The sequence below is a fragment of the Plectropomus leopardus genome, chromosome 7 (genome assembly GCF_026936395.1).
Source record: "Plectropomus leopardus strain MGB_pleo_1.0 chromosome 7, ASM2693639v1, whole genome shotgun sequence".
NCBI lineage: Eukaryota > Metazoa > Chordata > Actinopteri > Perciformes > Serranidae > Plectropomus > Plectropomus leopardus.
The window spans coordinates 143,003-165,332 of record NC_142182.1 but is presented as its reverse complement, the minus strand read 5'-3'; the positions used below and the strand labels follow the sequence as shown (position 1 = coordinate 165,332).

General features: G+C 45.3%; 1 protein-coding gene across 1 annotated transcript in view; it reads left to right on the top strand.

The window, feature by feature from the left end:
• lamb4 (laminin, beta 4) overlaps positions 1 to 22,330 on the top strand; it is a 51,634-nt gene that overhangs the window by 26,842 nt on the left and 2,462 nt on the right. The window contains exons 14-32 of the mRNA XM_088079449.1: positions 164 to 243; positions 1,936 to 2,110; positions 7,140 to 7,271; positions 7,541 to 7,720; positions 10,684 to 10,796; positions 10,887 to 11,037; positions 11,307 to 11,487; positions 11,629 to 11,772; positions 11,911 to 12,142; positions 12,624 to 12,781; positions 13,436 to 13,660; positions 14,598 to 14,815; positions 16,632 to 16,728; positions 17,450 to 17,819; positions 18,239 to 18,399; positions 18,954 to 19,156; positions 19,588 to 19,785; positions 20,595 to 20,739; positions 21,212 to 21,419. Of these exons, the coding sequence (XP_087935575.1) occupies positions 164 to 243; positions 1,936 to 2,110; positions 7,140 to 7,271; positions 7,541 to 7,720; positions 10,684 to 10,796; positions 10,887 to 11,037; positions 11,307 to 11,487; positions 11,629 to 11,772; positions 11,911 to 12,142; positions 12,624 to 12,781; positions 13,436 to 13,660; positions 14,598 to 14,815; positions 16,632 to 16,728; positions 17,450 to 17,819; positions 18,239 to 18,399; positions 18,954 to 19,156; positions 19,588 to 19,785; positions 20,595 to 20,739; positions 21,212 to 21,419 (3,371 nt within the window). The remainder of the gene's footprint in view (positions 1 to 163; positions 244 to 1,935; positions 2,111 to 7,139; positions 7,272 to 7,540; positions 7,721 to 10,683; positions 10,797 to 10,886; positions 11,038 to 11,306; positions 11,488 to 11,628; positions 11,773 to 11,910; positions 12,143 to 12,623; positions 12,782 to 13,435; positions 13,661 to 14,597; positions 14,816 to 16,631; positions 16,729 to 17,449; positions 17,820 to 18,238; positions 18,400 to 18,953; positions 19,157 to 19,587; positions 19,786 to 20,594; positions 20,740 to 21,211; positions 21,420 to 22,330) is intronic.

Below are 22,330 nucleotides of genomic sequence, written 5' to 3'. Positions count from 1 at the left end.
GTCACATGTTATTAACATGTTTCTGATCTCTGTCACGTTATAAACATGCTTCTGTTCTTCGTCACATGTTATTAACATGTTTCTGTTCCCTGTCACATGTTATAAGTGTTTTTCTGTTCTCTGTCACATGTAATTAATGTGTCTGTGTGTTTTTTTGGGTCAGGACGGGTTCTGGGGTTTGGGCAACTCCGGGTTCAGATGTTTACCCTGCAATTGCGACATCGGAGGAGCCCTCAGCAACACGTAGGTTCATCTGCTTTTACACTGCAGTGAATGAATGAATGAATGAATGAATGAATGATGAATGAATGAAGGATGAATGAGTGAATGAATGAATGAGTGAATGATGAATGAATGAATGAATGAGTGAATGAGTGAATGATGAATGAATGAAGGATGAATGAGCGAATGAATGAATGAGTGAATGATGAATGAATGAATGAATGAGTGAATGAGTGAATGATGAATGAATGAAGGATGAATGAGCAAATGAATGAATGAGTGAATGATGAATGAATGAATGAATGAATGAGTGAATGAGTGAATGATGAATGAATGAAGGATGAATGAGCGAATGACTGAATGAGTGAATGATGAATGAATGAATGAATGAATGAATAAATGAATGAATGAGTGAATGATGAATGAATTAATGAATTAATGAGTGAATGAATGAGTGAATGAATGAGTGAATGAGTGAATGAGTGAATGATGAATGAATGAAGGATGAATGAGCGAATGACTGAATGAGTGAATGATGAATGAATGAATGAATGAATGAATGAATGAATGAATGAATTAATGAGTGAATGAATGAATGAATGAATGAATGAATGAATGAATGAGTGAATGATGAATTAATTAATGAATTAATGAGTGAATGAAAGAATGAATGAGTGAATGAATGAATGAATGATGAATGAATGAATGAATGAATGAATGAATGAATGAATGATGAATGATGAATGAATGATGATTGAATGAATGAATGATGAATGAATGAATGAATAAATGAATAATGAATGAATAAATGAATAAATGAATGATGAATGAGTGAATGAATGAATGAATGATGAATGAAAGAATGATGAATGAGGGAATGAATGAGTGAATGAATGAATGAATAAATGATGAATGAATGAATGAATGAATGAATGAATGAATGAATGAATAAATGATGAATGAATGAATGAATGATGAATGAATGAATGAATGAATGAATGAATGAATGAATGACGAATGAGTGAATGAATGAATGTGTGTTTGTGTATTTTTGTGTTAGTGTGTTTGTGTATTTGTGTGTTTGTGCATGTCTGTCTGTATTCCCAGTTGAGTCAAAGCAGCTCCAGTCAGGGCATGCTGTGAACTATTTCTCTGCCGTTTCTCTGTTTTCCGGCTCTCAGCATTTTCGCTGGCTGATATTTTGATGTGAAATTACTTTTTAAACAAATAAAGTTAACTCTGGCTGCTGAAATTAACCCTTTTAATGTAAATAAGCGCTGCAGACCCAAATCAGAACACAGAAAACATAAAACCCTGCAGATAATCCTGAAACCCGGCAGATAATCCTGAAACCCTGCAGATAATCCTGAAACCCTGCAGATAATCCTGAAACCCTGCAGATAATCCTGAAACACGGCAGATAATCCTGAAACACGGCAGATAATCCTGAAACACGGCAGATAATCCTGAAACCCTGCAGATAATCCTGAAACACGACAGAAATTCATTCAAAACACGAAAGAGATGCTTCTTATTGCAGTGAATCACGTACAATTCAGGAAGACAACCCTGTCACTTCCTGTCCCTCAGGTGTCCTCTGGAGGACTACCCTGTCACTTCCTGTCCCTCAGGTGTCCTCTGGAGGACTAACCTGTCATGTCCTGTCCCTCAGGTGTCCTCTGGAGGACTAACGTGTAATTTCCTGTCTCTAAGGTGTTCTGCGGAGGATGGACAGTGTCCCTGTTTACCGAACATGGATGGTCGGCACTGCTCTGACCCCACCCCTGGCTACTTCCTCCCTCCTCTGGACTACTTCCTGTATGAGGCGGAACTCGCTGCTCCACTGACTGCAGGAAGCCCCGCCCCTCCTCCTCCTCCTTCTTTTCTGGTGTGTAGCGATGGGTTAATGTCTTCATCTGTGTGTGTATTGATGCGTGTATTAGTGTGTAGTATTAATGTGTGTTTTGATGTGTGTATTAGGGTGCGGTATCTGTGTGTACTAGCGTGTTGTATTTTTTTATCTTCTAATCTGCTATGCTGACGTGCTGCGGCGAGCGTGTTACCTCCCTTCAGGTGCATCGTTGTCTGTCTCTGGTAGCGTCTCTGTGCTGCTCCTGCGAGCGATTCCCAGCTATTCTTCGAACCTGCTCTTTAGTCCGGCTGCTTCTTACTTGTCAGTGATTGAAACTCACTTAAGTTTTACCGTACACTCTCCGCTGTCGTCTCCTCTCTGCTCCCCTCCTCCCTGCTCCCCTCCTCTCTGCTCCTCGCCTCTCTGCTCCTCTCCTCCCTGCTCCTCTCCTCTCTGCTCCTCTCCTCTCTGCTCCTCTCCTCTCTGCTCCTCTCCTCCCTGCTCCTCTCCTCTCTGCTCCTCTCCTCTCTGCTCCTCTCCTGCTCGGTGTGTTGGCTCTTTAGTTACTCCTCTGCCTCCTTCAGTGATGGTGTTTCCTGTAACAAGTGTAGTTTATTTGCTGCGTTGGAGGCGGGGCTTAGCGATCTGGAAGCGAGGCTCTGCACCGTAGTTAGCGTGCCCCCTGCAGCCGGTGCGGACCGACATAGTGTAGCCTCTGTTCGCCATCCCCCGGCAACCCCCGTGCAGCCGGGAGGCTGGGTGACTGTCCGAGCGAAGCATAGTAAGCCGAAGCCCACCGTACACCTCCCACCCCCCTTCACGCTTCAAATAAGTACTCCCCGCTCAACCACACACCGGCTGAGAACACAACCCTGGTCATCGATAGCTCTATTTTGTGAAACGTGAAGTTAGAGACACCAGCGGCCGTAGTCAAATGTATCCCTGGGGCCAGAGCGGGCGACGTCGAGTCAAATTTAAAGCTGCTGGCTAAGGCTAAACGTAAATACAGTAAGATTGTTATTCAGGTTGGCGGCAATGACACCCGGTTACGCCAATCGGAGGTCACTAAAATTAACATACAGTCGGTGTGTGAGTACGCGAAGATGATGTCGGACACCGTAATCTTCTCTGGACCCCTCCCCAGTGTGACCAGTGATGACATGTTTAGCCGCATGTCAGCACTCAACCGCTGGCTGTCGAGGTGGTGTCCAGAAAACAACGTGGGCTTCGTTAATAATTGGCGCTCCTTTTGGGGGAAAGCTGAGCTGTGTTCAAAACTGTTCCCTCATTCACTCGCTCACTATTCACTATGTAGTGTGTATTAAATTGTGCACTATATAGGACACTACGTTAGATTTTTTTTTCCCCCGGAAATATATGGTTGCATTGTGTTGTGGTAGACGGGAGCTGAATGTAATGTACATCGTATGTACACTCAAATTTGCTGTGCATTGTGGGCATTTTATAGTGCACTATATAGTGGATGAAATTAACAGCAGAGGATTCTGACGTCACTACAATATGGCGAAACACTATATAGTGCACTATATCCGTGATAGGTGATGATTTCGGACACGGCTCTGGTCTTATCTGGAAGGACGGCATCCATCCCACTTTGGATGGAGCTGCTCTCCTCTCTACGAATCTGGACGAGTTTATTAGAGGCTCAAATCCATGATGATCCACAGGGCAGAGTCGCAGTCTTACACGCTTCTCTGAGGGGATTATTATCGTAGGGGATGTTAACATTCATGTGGATATTAATAATGATAGCCTTAGTGCTGCATTCTCCACACTTTTGGATTCAATTGGCTTTAGTCGGTGTGTAAGTCAAAACTGAAGAGTTATTGGTCTTCCCTGAGAATCCCGCTCTGTCAGACCATTATTTAATAACCTTCCATTTTATTTTAGTCGATTATGTCAATGTCTGTCTGATGGTGCATTAGCTAAATTTAAGGAATTGATTCCTTCTGCTTTGACATCATTACCATATCTCACAGTGACTGAGAATACTCCTACTAACTTAAGTCCTTCTCAAATTGATTGTCTCGTTGATAATGCTACTGGCTCACTGCGATCAGCTCTCAACTCTGTTGCACCTTTCAAGAAGAAAATAATGAAACAAAGAAAATTAGCTCCATGGTTTAACCCCCAGATCCGCAAATTAAAACAAACATCCCGAACATTTGAAAGAAATTGGCGTTCAACCAACCTTAGAGAGTCCCGTTTAGTCTGGCTGGACAGTCTTGAAGTCGATAAGAAGGCCCTCCGCCACGCCAGAGCGAACTATTATTCATCATTAATTGAGGAAAACAAAAACAATCCGGTTTCATCACTGTAGCCAGGTTGACTCAGAGTCTCAGCTCCATAGAGCCCTGTATTCCTTCGGCCCTCAGCAGTGACGACTTCATGACTTTCTTTAATGATAAAATTATAACTATTCGAGATAAAATCCATCACCTCTTGCCCTTACCTGACCTGACCCCAGACTCCGGCAGCCTGGATATGGCAGCAAGGCCTGAAATTTATTTGGACTGTTTCTCCCCCATTGACCTTCATCAACTCTATACTTTGATTTCTGCATCTAAGCCATCAACATGCCTGTTAGACCCCATCCCAACTAGGCTACTTAAGGAAGTTTTGCCCTTATTAGACAATTCTTTATTAGATATAATCAATGCGTCTTTATTAACAGGCGATGTACCTCAGTCTTTTGAAGTAGTTGTCATTAAACCTCTTCTAAAGAAGCCCACTCTCCATCCTGAGGTTTTAGCGAACTATAGACCGATATCTAATCTCCCCTTTACTTCTAAAATCCTTGAGAGAGTGGTTGCTCATCAACTTTGTGACTTTCTCCAAGATAATAGTTTATCCGAAGACTTTCAGTCAGGCTTCAGAGTTCATCATAGCACAGAGACGGCACTAGTAAAAATTAATAACGACTTATTGATTGCCTCTGACACGGGTCTGGTCTCTGTTTTAATCCTTTTAGATCTCAGTGCTGCTTTTGACACCATTGACCATCAAATCTTACTGCACAGACTGGAACACTTCATTGGCCTTAAAGGATCAACACTAATCTGGTTTAAATTATACTAATCAAATCGTTCCCAGTTTGTTCACGTCAATGATCAATCCTCCGCACATACTAAGGTCTGCATCGGAGTGCCACAAGGTTCATTGCTCGGACCAATCCTTTTAACTTTATATATGCTTCCTCTAGGCAACATTATTAGAAAACGCTCTATAAATTTCCATTGTTATGCTGACGATATGCAACTATATCTATCTATGAAACCAGATGAAACTGATCAGCTATCTAGACTTCAAACATGTCTTAAGGATGTAAAAGCCTGGATGAGCCGTAATTTCTTGATGTTGAATTCAGACAAAACTGAAGTTATTGTTCTTGGCCCCAAACGCCTCAGAAACTCACTTTTCTAAGGATGTAATTTCTCTAGATGGCATTACCTTAGCCTCTAGCACATCTGTAAGGAACCTCAGAGTTTTATTCGATCAAGATTTATCTTTTGCCTCCCATAAAAAACAAACTTCAAGGACGGCTTCCTTTCACTTGCGCAACATTGCAAAAATTAGACATATCCTGTCCCAAACAGACCCGAAAAATCAGTGCACGCATTTTTTACTCGCTATTATTTGGTTGCCCCAACAAATCTCTTAGGTCTCTTAGGTCTCTCCAGCTGGTGCAGAACGCTGCTGCTCGTGTTCTAACAGGAACCGAGAAAAGGGACCATATCTCTCCTGTTTTAGCTTCTCTGCACTGGCTCCCTGTGAAATCCAGGATTGAATTTAAAATCCTCCTCCTTACTTACAAAGCTCTAAATGTTCAGGCTCTTTCCTATCTGTCACAGCTCATATCTTCATCTTCCCATCTTCCAGTTTGGGTCAGGGAGACAGACACAGTCTCCACTTTTAAGGGTAGACTTAAGACCTTCCTCTTTGATAAAGCCAATAATTAGGGCTGGCTCAGGTTGCCTGGACCAGCCCATAGTTAGGCTGACAAAGGTTATATCTGCCAGGGGCCTTTCAATGATACACTGAGCTCCTTTTTCCTTCTCTTGTTCCCTCCATCTGCAAACGCTCATGTCTGTTTACTGCATTACGCTAACTCTGTTGCCTCTACAGAGCGTTCCTGCATCCTCGTTTCCTAGTTTTCCCCGATGCTGGCCGCAATCTTGGCTGTGACTGATCGTGGTGATAGCTGTGCTGGTGCTGTGATCCTGTCCTTGGTTGTGCTCGTGCTGTGGCTGCACTGATACTGTACCCTCGGCTCGCCCAGATCGTGGTCTTGGTTTAGCTGTTGCTGTGGTCCTGTTTGAAGCTACACCTGTGTTGTGGGTCCTGGTTGTGCCGATGCCAAGATCATGCTTGATGCAACACTCTACTGCCATTATTATGAGCCACGCCTCCACTATTAATATATGCATGGGACTCTGATCCACACTCTCAATACTTGCACATAACATCACGTGTTATATGACATGCATTTCTTTCCATTATTGCTGTGCATCTCTCCCCCTCTCTCCCTCTCACTCTTTCTCTTTCCTTTTTGTCATTATTGTAATTTAATTATTATTTACAACACCTATTGCATGTCTGTCCATTGTGGAAGAGGGATCCCTCATCATCCTCTACTGCTCTTCCTGAGGTTTCTTCCACTTTTCCCCCCTCTGTTTCAGGGCTTCTTTTTGGGGAGTATTTCCCCAGGTGATGTGAGGGTCTAAGAAGAGAGATGGTGGGATGGTGGCAGAGGGATGGTGCCTGCTGTAAAGCCCTCTGAGGCAAACCTTGTTTTGTGAAAAAGAGTTTATAAATAAAATTGACTTGACTTGACTTGACTTAATGTGTGTATTAGTATGTAGAATTGATATGTGTATTTGTGTGTAGTATTAATTTGTGTATAGATGTGTATAATAGTGTGTAGTGTTCATGTGTGTATTGATGTGTATATTAGTGTGTAGTATTTATGTGTAGTATTCATGTGTGTATTGATGTGTGTAGAATAATGTGTAGTATTAATGTGTGTAGTATATGTGTATTTCAGCTGAACCCAGTCGTTCTGCCGCAGTGTGAAAAGTATTACAGAGATCACGGATACGACCTGAAACTCTCTAATGGACGAGTCTTTCTAGTTCGGAGGACTCGAAGACTTTTGCGCCGCAGGAGACAGGGACAGGTAAGTCAGGTGGGTAAGGTGGGACGGGTGAGACAGGTGAGACAGGTGGGTCAGGTTGGACAGGTGGGTAAGGTGGGACAGATGGGTAAGGTGGGACGGGTGAGACAGGTGAGACAGATGCGACAGGTGGGTCAGGTTGGACAGGTGGGTCAGATGGGACAGGTGGGTAAGGTGGGACAGATGGGACATTTTATTCACTTCATGTTCTAGTTTTGTTTGACCATTGTGGGTCTAGTTTGTCCTGAATGTCCCTGCTTTTTTTTGTCCAGATCCCCCTGGACCCGGGTCAGGCCCTGCAGATCATACCCCGTCAGAGGACACCTAACCATCCCATCACATGGACTGGCCTGGGATTGGTCCGAGTGCTGGAGGGAGCGGGGCTTCGGTTCACTGTGGACAACCTGCTGTCCTCTATGGATTACCAGCTGGTGATCCGCTACGAGCCAGAGGTAAAAACCATCCATCCATCAATCCATTGTTGTCCTGTTATCCGGGGCTGGGCCTCAGGGGGTCTCAGGGGTCTTGTGGGGTCTTGAGAGCAGCAGGTGGAGAGTATTCCAGATGTTCAGCAAGAGGATCCATCTCCTCCTGTTGGACTGGAGGCGTTCCCAGGCCAGACGAGATATGTAATCCCTCCTGGAGTTGTGAGTCAGCCTGGGGAAAAATACCAGCAGGATGTGCCCCGGACTCCTTTAACAGAAGAAACCAGGAGGATCCTGATCAGATGTCCTTCTCCCCTTTCAAGGGAAGGAACAGAGGCTCTACTTGGAGCTCCTCCCAGATGTCCAAGCTCGTCACCCTATCTCTAAAGCTGAGACCATCCACCCTCCAGAGGAAACACATTTTGTCCGCTTGTATCCGCAGTCAGGACATAGATGGACCGGTAAATCAAGAGGTTTGCCCTCAAGCTCAGCTCCCTCTGAACCACAACAGTCTAGTGGAGAGCCTGCATCACTGCAGAAAATGCACCAAACCGCCTTCCCATCTCACGCTCCATTCTACCCTCACTTCACATGGAGTCTGGAGAATCAGCTTTCACTTCGTCATACGGGGACTAGATAGCAGTACCCTATATTCACTCAGTACCCCCCACAGGACTCAGGGAGTCTTGTAGGGGGTACCAAGCCATCACCAAGTCCACAAAGCACATGTAGATTGGATAGAAAAAAACCCACAACCCCTCCAGTAGCCCTCCAGGGTGAAGAGCTGATCCACTGTTTCATGGTCAGGATGGAATCTGAGGTTCAAAAAATCAGTCGGGGCCTCCTTTTCAGCACCCTGGAGTAACCTTCCCCAGGAGGCTGAGCAGTGTGATGCTCCGATAATTAGAGCACACCCTCCAGTTCCCTTTTTTTAAAAATCCGGTCTGCCATTCCACAGGCACCGTAGCCGACTCCATGCCACACTGAAAAGGCATGCCAGCCAAGACAGCCCAACAATGTCCAGAGCCTTCAGCATCTCAGGGTGGATCCCATCCGCTGCTGGCGACTTGCCACAAAGATACTTTATGACCACCCCAGTGAACTCTGCCAGGGATATGGGCGAAGATTCCACCGAGTGTTCCTCAAAGTGTTCTATACAACGCTCGACAATATCCCCAGTCTGGGTCAGCAGTTCTCCTCCCCTGCTGAGGACAGCCTAAGACAAGCCCTGCTGTACCTCGCTGAGACATGTTCCGGTTTACCAGAACTTCCATGATGCCAAATGAAAATCCTGCTCCATGGCCTCCCTGGGCTTCTCCCTGATCCAAGTTTTTGTTTTGGGGACAGCCTCAGCTGCAGCCCTTCTCTCCAGCCAGTACTGGTCTGCTGTTTCAGGAGACCCCAGGGCCAACAAAGCCCGAAAGGCCTCCTTCTGTTGTGGTCTGATACTTGGCTGTGTTTTTGTTCTGCGGGTGTCTGACTTTCCTCTCCCTGTCTTTGCAGAGGGAGCACCGAGGGGTGGGGCGATCTCCTGGAGCACGGGGCGCCCGGCACACCTGCAGCTTGTTCTGCCCAAATTGGCTGGCTTTATAAGCCACACTCCCTTTGTCTCCTGTGCCGGATGATTCCCCTGTGTTTCAGCGTCTCGCTCGTGCTTCCTGCGATCTCCCGCCTCTTGCCTCGTGTTACGCTCCTGCCTTTTGTTAGTGTTCGTAAGTTTTGGGTGCCTCGTCACCGTTTTCTTTGTTTCTAGATCAGCTGTTTGTCCCATTTTAATGGTGATTTTTAGTTTATCTTTTTGTTGTTACTTTTCCCTTCGGGTGATTTTCTGTTGATACTTTTCTCGTTTTTTCTGTGTACCGCTTCCTGATTTGTAATAAAAGACTGTTTTTTGTTGAAACTCTGCAACTCGGTCCTGGCGTTTGTGACAACTTCACAGCTTTGGTTGCCACCATGAAGGCACTGATGACCTTCTGACCACAACTTGAGGCAGCCACCTCTACAATGGAGGCCTTGAACAGGGATTCCTTGTCCCCAACCTTCCATGGGGTGCACAAAAAGTTCCTCCAGAGGTGTGAGTTTAAGACCTGGTGGACAGGGCCCTCCCACAGACAGTCCCAGGTCAGTCCGGCAGTCTCCCCTGCTACCTGATCAACTAACTGACAACTCTGCTCTTCTCTTCACCAGAGTGTCCAAGATATATGGCCGCAGTTGTGATGATACGACCACAAAGTCAATCATTGATCCTCAGCCTCGGGTGTTAAGGTACCAGGTACACCGATGAACCTCCCTGTGCTCCAACATGGTGTTCATTATTGACAATCCATAACTTGCACAGAAGTCCAATAACAGAACACCACTCGGGTTCACACCCCTCAAGGTTTCACCATCATTGCCCACCTGAGCATTGAAGTCCCCCAGAAGAACTATGGAGTCCCCGATTGTGACCCTTTCCAGGACACCACATAGAAACTCTAAAAAGGCCGGGTACTCTAAACTGCTGTTTGATCCATCTGCACAAACAATGGTCAGACACCTCCTCTCAGCAACACAGAGCTGCATCGAGGCGACCCTCTCATTGTCCTGGGAGAACTCCAACACAGCGGCACTCAGCTGGGGGCTTGTGAGTATCCCCTCATCCACGTGGCACCTCCTAACTCTGGCAACTCAGGCTACATATATCCTGAAAATACCATCTTGTGAAGGTGTTTGACTTGCTCTTAGTCTGGCCCCTCCCCTGAGACCACTTTGATCTGGGAGTCTCTATCAGGGACCCAGACAACCCAGCTCCAAGGATCACAGGGATAGGCCAACCGCCTGCCCTGTTAAGGTGGCGATTCTGGGAGGCGTCTGCATGTTATTCAGGGGGTTGTATGGGGTTGTATACTGATAATCAACAACCACAGAGACAGAGAATATAGATTTATATTGATTGATTGGATTTTAACTCGTCGGACAAAAGGGTTTAACCTTTAATGACCTCTCTGTAGGCGGCGTCTGATTGGCTGGCTTCAGTCAGCATCATCACCCTGTCACCAGGCAACGGCGGCTGCAGCAGCGACCCAACAGGAAGTAAAACTCTGACTCTCCCTGGAAACTCCAGGTGATTGTTTACTGTTTATTTGTTTTTTGTTTGCTGTCAGTGTTTGTTTGTTTTTTTACCACCAGTGTTTGTTTGTTTACTTGTTTTCAGAGGAGCTTTCCTGGACTCTCCATTGTGTCTGAACGCAGCTGGTCAATACTTTGTGGATATCGTCTTTAACAAACAGCCCGAGTCTGATGGATCAACTAGCTCACATGTCCTCATCGACTCGGTGAGTTGGTCTCACATCCCGATCGACTCGGTGAGTTAGTGTCACATGTCCTCATCGACTCGGGCAGTTAGTCTCACATCCCAATTGACTCAGTGACTATCCATCTGTTCAGCTCCAGGTCACCCACATTGACTGACAGTATCTCCAATCAGAGCTGTTTGTTTGCCTCTATATGATGAGAACGTGAATAGACACTCGAAGGGCCGAGTCTGTGTCTTCTTTCTTCTCTTCTTTCTGAAAACTGTAAACAAGACTTGAGTGGCTCAATGGAATCTTGTTTTCTTTTGTCATTTTTAAAGATGGGTCTGATCCCGAGGATCGGGTCCATCCAGGATTTCTGTTCCCAGAGTGACCTGGACACGTTCCGACGCTCTCGCTGCATCGGATTAGCCAACGAGTTCAGTCCCAAGGAGGTGGGACCAGATGTCTGCGAGGAACTCACCAAGAGCATTTCGGCACGAATCCACAGGGGAGCTGTTTGTAAGTCACACCAACAAAACCGAACAAAGGTTTTCAAGATGTTTTGTTGTTCCTCGTTTTCCATGATGACGTTCATTTGCTACATTCATCCCTGTGTTTCCTGTTGTCACTTTGCAGGTGTAACGTTCTTTCTGTTGTCAGTTTGCAGGTGTAATGTTGTTGGCTCTCTTGGACCGTCCTGCAGTAAACAGGGAGGGTTCTGTGAATGTAAACCCAGCGTGATTGGCCGTTGCTGTGATACTTGTGCACCCCTGACATTTGGATTTGGACCAGAAGGTTGCAAACGTAAGCAAACTTGTAAGCGAATGGTCAAACCCATAGACGTCTGAAATGCTAAGGAGATAAGAAGCTGTTGAAGATGATTTATGGTGAAGTAATTTCTCAGATGAAAGCTGATTTGTTTTTTTCTGTGTTTGTGTGCAGCCTGTGAGTGCGACCCTCGTGGTTCGGTGTCGGAGCTCTGCGACCAGGTCAGAGGTCAGTGTGCGTGTCGTCCAGTGATCACAGGTCAGCGCTGTGATCGCTGCCAGGCGGGATTCTGGGGTTTCCCCTTCTGTCGACCATGTGAATGTAACGGACTGTCAGAGGTGTGCGATGACAGAACTGGAGAATGTCTGAACTGCAGGGGGAACGCTGCCGGACCAAACTGTGACAGGTGAGTCGTATGTATGTTTATATATGTCACAATACATGTATGAATATGAATCACCAAACTGTGGCAGGTTCTCAATGTATTTTATGTTATGTCAGATAGAACCCATCTGTCCTGCTTCATATTGACACCTGATGCTCCCAATCGCCTCTTTAAATAAATCTCTGATTCCACTAATTCAGCTTAGGAGAGCTTTTCAGACCGGATCACTCCTGGAGGTGTTCTGGTTCTCCTGGAGGTGTTCTGGTTCTCCTGCAGGTGTTCTGGTTCTCCTGCAGGTGTTCTGGTTCTCATGATATTCCCCTGCAAATGTGCTGTTACTGATGATGTTCTCTTGGAGGTGTTCTAGTTCTGATGATATTCTCCTGGAGGTGTTCTGGTTCTCCTGGAGGTCTTCTGGTTCTGATCGTGTTCTCCTGCAGGTGCTCTAGTTCTCCTGGACGTGTTCTTGTTCTAATGATGTTCTCCTGTGTTGCCGATGCAGATGTGTGGAGGATTACTATGGTGACCCCGTCTCCAGACAGCCCTGTCAGCCGTGCCTGTGTCCGGACGTTCGGAGCAGCGGACGATTCTTCGCCACTTCCTGTCAACATGACCCACAATCCCTCAGTGTGAGCTGCAACTGTCGGATTGGGCACACAGGTAGGACGAGGCTGGTTAACTCCCAGTGAACGGCGGTTTACCAAAATGTGTCCGTCACAGCTGCCCCCCTCCTGGGTTGCAGGGCGAGGGCTTTTGCATTAGTCAGGGTTTTTTAGGTATTTTTTTAGCTGTGATGGCGGTCAGACGGGGTTTCTGGGACACAATTTACAGTAACGTTAGATAACTACCAATGGTTAATATGAGCCTAATTAACGGTTTATAACAGCTCAGTGATACATGCAGAGTTAACAGTCCCAGTGATGTTGGGCTGTATATCAGCACTAGTGGAATGACTCTCAACCAATCAGATTGCTCGGTGGGAATTAACTGTTGAATGAGTAAATATAAACCGTGTAAAGCACGAGTGAAGGACCAGAGTCACCGCCAACCGTGACTGTTTATTGTTGATCTGTTGTGTTGTTTGTGTTTGTCTGTTTATTGTTGATCTGTTGTGTTGTTTGTGTTTGTCTGTTTATTGTTGATCTGTTGTGTTGTTTGCGTTTGTCTGTTTATTGTTGATCTGTTGTGTTGTTTGCGTTTGTCTGTTTATTGTTGATCTGTTGCTTATTGTAAGGAAACCAGAGGGCAGCAGAGTCAGCAAAAAGATTGACCTTTAACCTCTGATGTGTTTATGTCTCCATGTGACCGCCTCAGGTGTGCGCTGTGACAGGTGCAGCCATGGTTTCTATGGCAACCTGGCGTTGCCAGGTGCCAGCTGTAAGGAGTGTCCCTGCAATGACAACACCGACCCTGACGACCACGACGCCTGCGACAGCCTGACAGGAGAATGTCTGCGCTGCCTCCACAACACAACAGGACCCCGCTGCCAAAACTGCAAACCTGGTTACTACGGCAACGCCCTGGACCAGGACTGCAAAGGTAACGACACAGGAATACAACAACAATAATAACAACAACAATGATGATGATGATGACACCATTAAAAAATAAGCTACAGTCCATGTGTGAGGTTTGTCCTCCTCCACTGGGAGGCATCAGAATCAGTATTATATCCACCAGAGACCAGGACCACAGCTGAGGACTGGAATGGGATCAGTTCCCTGTCGACTATCACCAACAGTTCAGGACATCAGACTCTCTTTCCTGCAGAGTCCAGGACCCTAGATTCTATTCCTTCGTAGTCCAGAACCACAGACTCTCTTCCTGCAGAGTCCAGAACCACAGACTCTCTTCCTGCAGAGTCCAGAACCACAGACTCTCTTCCTGCAGAGTCAAGGACCACAGATTCTATTCCTGCAGAGTTCAGGATCTCAGAATCTCTTTCTTTAAAATCCAGGACCACAGACTCTCCTCCTGTGGAGTCCAGGACTTCAGACTCTCTTTTTCAGAGTCAGGGACCTCAGACTCTCTTCCTGCAGAGTCTAGGACCTTAGAATACCTTTCTTCAGAGTCCAGGAATACGGATTCTCTTCCTACATAGTCCAGAACCTCAGACTCTCTTCTTGTAGAGCCTGGGACCTTAGACTTTCTTTCTGCAGAGTCCAGGACCTCAGACCATCTACCTGCGAATTCCAGGACCCCAGATTCTCTCCCTGTGAAGTCCAGGACCTCAGACTCTCTTCCTGTGGAGTCCAGGACCCCAGATTCTCTCCCTGTGAAGTCCAGGACCTCAGACTCTCTTCCTGTGAAGTCCAGGACCTCAGACTCTCTCCCTGTGAAGTCCAGGACCTCAGACTCTCTCCCAGCAGAGTCCAGGATACATTCCCTCGAGGAACAGAAGAACCAGGCTTTAACGTCTGTGACTGATGGACTGAGATGTTCTTCTTTCTTTAAAGTTTTTATTGTGTGTTTGCAGAGTGCTCGTGCGACCGGCGGGGGACAGAGGTGACTCAGTGTCCTCTGGGGAGTCCCTGTTTCTGTGATCCGAGGACAGGACAGTGTCCCTGCAGGACGGGGGTAGTGCGCATCTCCTGTGACAAGTGTGAGGACGGCTACTGGAACCTGGACGGAACCTCAGGATGTCAACCCTGCAGCTGTGATCCCGTCAACTCATTATCCAATGTCTGCGACAAGGCAAGGCCTCCACAGACACGACTTCATGTTCTTTACCACACACTCCAGAACCCGATGTTCTTTAACACACACTGCAGAACCTGATGTTCTTTAACACACACTCCAGAACCTGATGTTCTTTAACACACACTCCAGAACCTGATGTTCTTTAACACAGACTCCAGAACCTGATGTTCTTTAACACACACTGCAGAACCTGATGTTCTTTAACACACACTCCAGAACCTGATGTTCTTTAACACACACTCCAGAACCTGATGTTCTTTAACACACACTCCAGAACCTGATGTTCTTTAACACAGACTCCAGAACCTGATGTTCTTTAACACACACTGCAGAACCTGATGTTCTTTAACACACTGCAGAACCTGACGTTCTTCAACACGCACTAAAGAACCTCATGTTCATTATCACACGTACCACAGAACCTCAAGTTCTTTGATATGTACAGAACCTCATGTTCTTTCATACGCACTACAGAACCTCATGTTCTTAAACATGCACCACAGAACCTCATGTTCTTTAACATGCACTACAGAACTTCATATTCTAAACTTGACACTACAGAACCTCATGTTCTTTACTTCATGTTCTTCACTTTGTACAACAGAGCCTCATGTTCTTTACCTTGTACGACAGAACCTCATGTTCTTCACTTCATGTTCTTCACCTCACACTACAAAACATCGTGTTGTTCACCTTATAGTATAAGACATTGTGTTCTTCACCTCACACTACAGAACCTCATGTTCTTTACCACACACTAAAGAACATCATGATGTTCCCCTTGCAGTACAGAACCGTATGTTCTTTACGCTGTGTTCTTTACTTCACGTTCTTTACCCCGTGTTGAGTTTATGTTCTTTACCTCATGTTCTTTACTTTGTGTTCTTTATCTCATGTTCTTTACTTTGTGGTCTTTATCTTGCGTTCTTTACTTCGTGTTCTTTATCTTGTGTTCTTTATCTCATGTTCTTTATTTTGTGTTCTTTACTTCGTGTTCTTTATTTTGTGTTCTTTATTTTGTGTTCTTTACTTCGTGTTCTTTATCTCACGTTCTTTACTTTGTGTTCTTCATCTAACGATCTTTACTTCATGGTCTTAATCTCCTGTTCTTTATCTCGTGTTCATTACTTCGTGTTCATTACTTCGTGTTCTTTATCTCGTGTTCTTTACCTCGTGTTCTTTATCTCGTGTTCATTACTTCGTGTTCTTTATCTCGTGTTCATTACTTCGTGTTCTTTATCTCATGTTCTTTACTTCGTGTTTTTTATCTCGTGTTCTGTACTTCGTGTTCTTTATCCCGTGTTCCTTACCTCATGTTCTTTATCTCGTGTATAAAGGTTAACGGTTCTACAGGAAACAGTTTAGTGTTTCAAGTCAAGTCAAGTCAATTTTATTTATAGAGCCCATTATCACAAAACACAGTTTGCCTCAGAAGGCTTTACAGCAGGCACCATCCATCTGCCCTTAGACCCTCACATCACCCGAGGAAGAACTTACGAAAAAGAACCCCTGAACGGGGAAAAAGGAAGAACCCTCAGGAGGAGCAGCAGAGGATGATGAGGGATCCCTGTTTCAGAGTGAAACACCATAGAAAGACAAGCAATTGATGATGAAACGTTGATTGATTGATGGATTAATTGACTGATGGAGTCATTGATCGATTGATTGGTTGACTGACTGACCGCTTGATCGACTGACTGACTGATTGATTGATTGATTGATTGGTTGACTGACTGACCGCTTGATCGACTGACTGACTGATTGATTGATTGATTGATTGATTGATTGATTGATTGATTGATGCATTCAGGTGACGGGACAGTGTCCGTGTCGTCTGGAGTTTGGAGGACGTCAGTGTGACGAATGTAGAGAAAATCACTTTGGAAATCCAGACCTGCAGTGCATCTGTGAGTGAAGACACCAGCACCTCCTACAGCACTTTCTCTATCACCTCCTACAGCACCTCCTCCAACACCTCCTTCATCACCTCCTTCATCATTTCTTCCTCATCACCTCCTACATCAGTTCTTCAACCGAACCTTTAGCCATCTTTGAGACCCTGAACCTTTAACAGTCTCTGTGACCCTGAACCTTTATAGTCTCTGTGACCCTGAACCTTTAACAGTCTCTGTGACCCTGAACCTTTATAGTCTCTGTGACCCTGAACCTTTAACAGTCTCTGTGACCCTGAACCTTTATAGTCTCTGTGACCCTAAACCTTTAACAGTCTCTGTGACCCTGAACCTTTATAGTCTCTGTGACCCTGAACCTTTAACAGTCTCTGTGACCCTGAACCTTTATAGTCTCTGTGACCCTAAACCTTTAACAGTCTCTGTGACCCTGAACCTTTATAGTCTCTGTGACCCTGAACCTTTAACAGTCTCTGTGACCCTGAACCTTTATAGTCTCTGTGACCCTGAACCTTTAACAGTCTCTGTGACCCTGAACCTTTAACAGTCTCTGTGACCCTGAACCTTTAACAGTCTCTGTGACCCTGAACCTTTATAGTCTCTGTGACCCTGAACCTTTAACAGTCTGTGTGACCCTGAACCTTTAACAGTCTCTGTGACCATGAACCTTTAATAGTCTCTGTGACCCGGTTCTTAACTCATTGTGTCTCCTTCACAGTTTGTGACTGTAACCTGGAGGGAACCCAGCGTCCGTCATGCGACCCTGAAACTGGTGAGTGCATCTGTCGAATCGGCGTCACTGGTATCTTCTGTGACGAGTGTGCCCCTGGCTATGACTCAGCATTCCCAGCATGCGAGGAGTGTCACCCATGCACCGCGCTCTGGTCCGTAAGTGTCATCGATGTCCAGCGAGCCGCCCATAGGATGAGAACCTTCATCCCTCGCCATGGCGATGACCTGCAGCTTGGAGACAATCATCATCAGCCACGCATGCTTGAGATGCACTCCGAGCTGAACGGCCTCGCCAATCTGACGGGACTCTCTCCACCAAGAGTGGAGAGGGTGGAGAAACTGTCTGTGAAGATCAGGTACAGAAAAAAAACACCTCACAAAAAACTGAAGAACTATTGTTTCTGTCCTTTGTAATGAGTGAATGTGGTGCAGAAATACTGACCGGACCCCACAGTCCCCCACCAAACAGCTCTAACCCTAAAACACTGAAACCAGACTTGTGAATGTGAATTCGGAAATGATCAGATCATCTCTGTTGAAGCTTTTTCCTTTAGTGCACTCACCAGCCACCATGTTGAATTTCTCTGATGCTGTTGGACATAAAACTCAGACTCTGTTCAATTACGAGTACTGATAGGACATCTGCAGCGTTTCGGAAAAAATCTCAACATTATTTAATAAAGTTGTGTTTTTAAAGGACACAGCAGGTCTGTGCTATCTCGCTGGAAAAGGTGAAACTCAATTATCAGAAATGTAAACATTTTCATCCTCACAGGAAATTGAAAGACGCCATCGACCCGAACATGATAGTGATCGACCCATCTCCTCTCCTCAACACCGAAATCGACAGCATTCGTCTGGAGTTCAGGAAGCTGCTGAACAGCCTGAAGGAGAAACTCGTGGAGGATCCGGACGATGAGGACGAGGACCTGGAGGGTACGCTTCAGACATCACTCTGTTTCAGGGTTAAATTTATTTTATCTTCCATGCACCACCGGCTGGAGTCCGTCCGATCAGCTTCAGAAGAGTCCTGCTGGTTCAGGACTTCTCACAGCCACGAAATCCACTCTTTTTCTAAGAACGTTTAACCCTTTAGAAACCGTTCCCATCTCTGTCTCAGACCTTTGACTTCACACTGTGTGACGCTGAGCTGGAAGAGCTGCTGTAGGTCCTGATATATGGATGTATAGATTATATATGTAAAGATGGACAAAGTCCCAAATGTTTTCTCTGAGTCTTCATTCGGTCTCCATTCGGAAATATCACCAGCCGAAATTAACCACCAACCGGCTGCTTCCGAGCTCCGCCGCCGCTCGCCAGGCAAGTCACCCCTCTACAAGAGCTGGCAAAAATACGATAAATCCTGTGATCCCTCCACCCCCTCAGATAAATGCTTCTGCTGTCCTCCGGACAGGGGGAACCCTGTCCTCTGAACCTGTCCTCTGATGCTGTCCTCTGACCCTGTCCTCTGTCCTCTCATCCTGTCTCAGAGTTGAAGGATGAGGTCCAGAAGCTTCATCAGGTCTTCATGTTGGACGAGAAGAGGGTGAGGGACGCCAGCAGAGCTCTTGAGGATGCCATGGACACCCGACAGGAAGTCAAGCACAAACTGAGCATGTGCTGCGGCGGCGGAGACCTGGCACCGCTGGAGAGAAAGGTCAACGAGCTCGACGTGGTCGACCTCAACCAGAAGGTGAACGCTGACCTGCAGTCACATGACTCACTCATCAGCCAATCAGACGCATGTCTGCAGTGTGTGTGTGTGTGTGTGTGTGTGTGTGCAGACTGTGTGTGTGTGCAGACTGTGTGAGTGCAGACTGTGTGTGTGTGTGTGTGTGTGTTCAGACTGTGTGTGTGTGTGTGTGTGTGTGTGTGTGTGTGTGCAGACTGTGTGTGTGTGCAGACTGTGTGAGTGCAGACTGTGTGTGTGTGTGTGTGTGTGTGTGTGTTCAGACTGTGTGTGTGTGTGTGTGTGTGTGTGTGTGTGTGTGTGCAGATTGTGTGTGTGTGTGTGTGTGTGTGTGTATGAATGCTGTGTGCAGCAGCATCGGCTGAATATAAATCATGAAGTGATAAATAATCTCTGTGTGAATGACCTTGCTAGTGTGTCCTGGTCTGGTGCAGGTCTGTGGAGGACCAGGTCTGGAGGACTGTTCAGAGTGTGGTGGAGCTCTGTGTCTTCTGGATCTGGGAAAACGTAAATGTGGCGGTCCGAACTGTGACGGCATGGTTCCTGTCAGTCAGAGAGCTTCGGAGTCCGCGCAGACGGTGAAGGACCGACTCAACAAGCTCCCATCCAGTCTGCAAGAGTCCAAGAACAAGGCAGGTTTACACTGGGACCACTGGGACTGATGGTGCTGGTACTGGAACAGACTCAGAGTTCCAGTCCACGTCATTGGATTTTAAGAACCTCCAGATAAAACAGCTTTTATTTTGAAGAAGGAATTAATGAACATGTCTAACTTAGACAGGAACTGGGTCAGCAGGACACATTAGAACGAGGGGTTAAATTTGGAGCTCAGGAACTGCTGTTTGTAAAGCAAAGTCACAACATAACAACAGAGGAGCTACCTCAGCAGGGATATGGACCAGGGTCCCCTGAGGTTTCAGACTTCAGAACACCTCCCCTGCTGAGGACAGCCTGAGACAAGCCCTTCTGTCTCTTCCTAAAGTGTCTCAGGGTTTGACAGAACTTCCCTGAAGCCAAAAGTCCTCTTCGGGACCTGTCTGCTGGTGACCCGTTCACCCTTACTACATGTGTTTGGGTTTACCTGGTCTGTCCGGCTGCCCCGTCTCGTATTCGTGACGTACTTCATCTAGTTGCCCGCTGCTGTTGAATGTCAGATTTTAAGAAAACGCAGTTACTGTCTAATACTGGAACCAGGTATCGATAGCGAACAGACTTCAACACCAACAAACCTCCAGAACAGAGCCGATTGTCATAGAGCAACAGCTCACACTAATGTAGCAACAGTTTTGACAGTGAACGTGGCAGCGTGCAGGTTTTGGATGTTAACCCGACCCTGGAGCTTCCTTCCACCAAAAACCCCATCATGGCAGATCTCGTGTGTTTCGTGTCACTTTACTGCTTCACTGTCAAATGAATAACACAACTGTGTCTTTTGTGTCAGATCAACGATGCCAAACGAGCAGCTCAGGACACCAAAGACCAGGCCAAAGACCTCCAGGACCGGATTAGCAACAACATGGACTCCCTGGAGAGAGAGAAAAACCGAACCAAGGAACTTCTCCAGCGAGTGAAAGACTACCTGACGGGTCAGTGTTCAGGTGATGCTGCAGGAACCTGGTCCTCACCTGGAGGTTCAGCCGTCCGATCACTTCACAGATGATGCCGGGCATTTCTTCTTTTTTTCCTCTGACACCAACGTGTTAATGAGCTCCAGCTCGGAAATATCAGGTTTTTTACAAAAAACGAGTCGTGATTATGACATGGACAAAAGACTGAAACTAATAAATATGATAACACGATACAAACACAAACTCAGATCTTCACATGAACCTTCAGGAGCTTCATCTCGTGACCCAGAGTACATGAGAGAAAAGAAAAAATCCCATCCTGCTGCAGCAGATTTTAACCCTTTGTATACACAAAGCCTTTTAAAAAGTGAACACGCCTGATGATATGTTGAAACAAAGAAGTTCACATACAAAAAGTTTTGTTCTGATTTTAAACCTTAGAAGCCTCATGATTCTGAAACATGTTTAATCGTGTTTCCTCCCTCCACAGATGAGATGGTTCCTCCAGAGGACGTGGAGAAAATGGCCCGAGCTGTTCTGGCCATCCAGCTGCCACGATCACCCGATCAAATTCGATCGATGATCAAAGACATTAATAATCTGCTGATCAAAACAAACAATGTCCAGGATGACCCGAAGAATCTGGAGGAGCACGCCAAGACCGCCAAGGACCTGCTGCAGAAAGCACGGGAACTCAAGTCAGTTTCTAAAAGCATAAAAAAGAATCCTTTCTCTGAAAACACCAAACTTTAACTAAAACACTAAACTTTAACTTAAACACCAAACTTCAACTAAAACACCAAACTTCAACCAAAACACTAAACTTGAACTAAAACACTGAACTTTAACCAAAACACTAAACTTTAACTAAAACACTAAACTTTAACTAAAACGCTGAACTTTAACTAAAACACAAAACTTAAACCAAAAAACCAAACTTTAACTAAAACACTAAACTTTAACTAAAACACTGAACTTTAACCAAAACACTAAACTTTAACTAAAACACTAAACTTTAACTAAAACACTAAACTTTAACTAAAACACAAAACTTAAACCAAAACACCAAACTTTAACTAAAACACTAAACTTTAACTAAAACGCTGAACTTTAACTAAAACACAAAACTTAAACCAAAACACCAAACTTTAACTAAAACACTAAACTTTAACTAAAACACTGAACTTTAACCAAAACACTAAACTTTAACTAAAACACTAAACTTTAACTAAAACACAAAACTTTAACTAAAACACTTAACTTTATCTAAAACACTTAACTTTAACTAAAACACTTAAATTTAACTAAAACACTTAAATTTAACTAAAACACCAAACTTTAACGAAAACACTTAACTTTAACTAAAACACTTAACTTTAACTAAAACACCAAACTTTAACTAAAACACTTAACTTTAACTAAAACACCAAACTTTAACTAAAACACTTAACTTTAACTAAAACACCAAACTTTAACCAAAACACTAAACTTCAAGTGAAACAGGACGTAACCATCTGCTTTAATGTTTAAATGAGGACATGGAGGCTGCTGGTTTATTGAATTCTCCTGACGTATTAGTTGGTGATTTTCTTTGAGACAAAGCGATGAA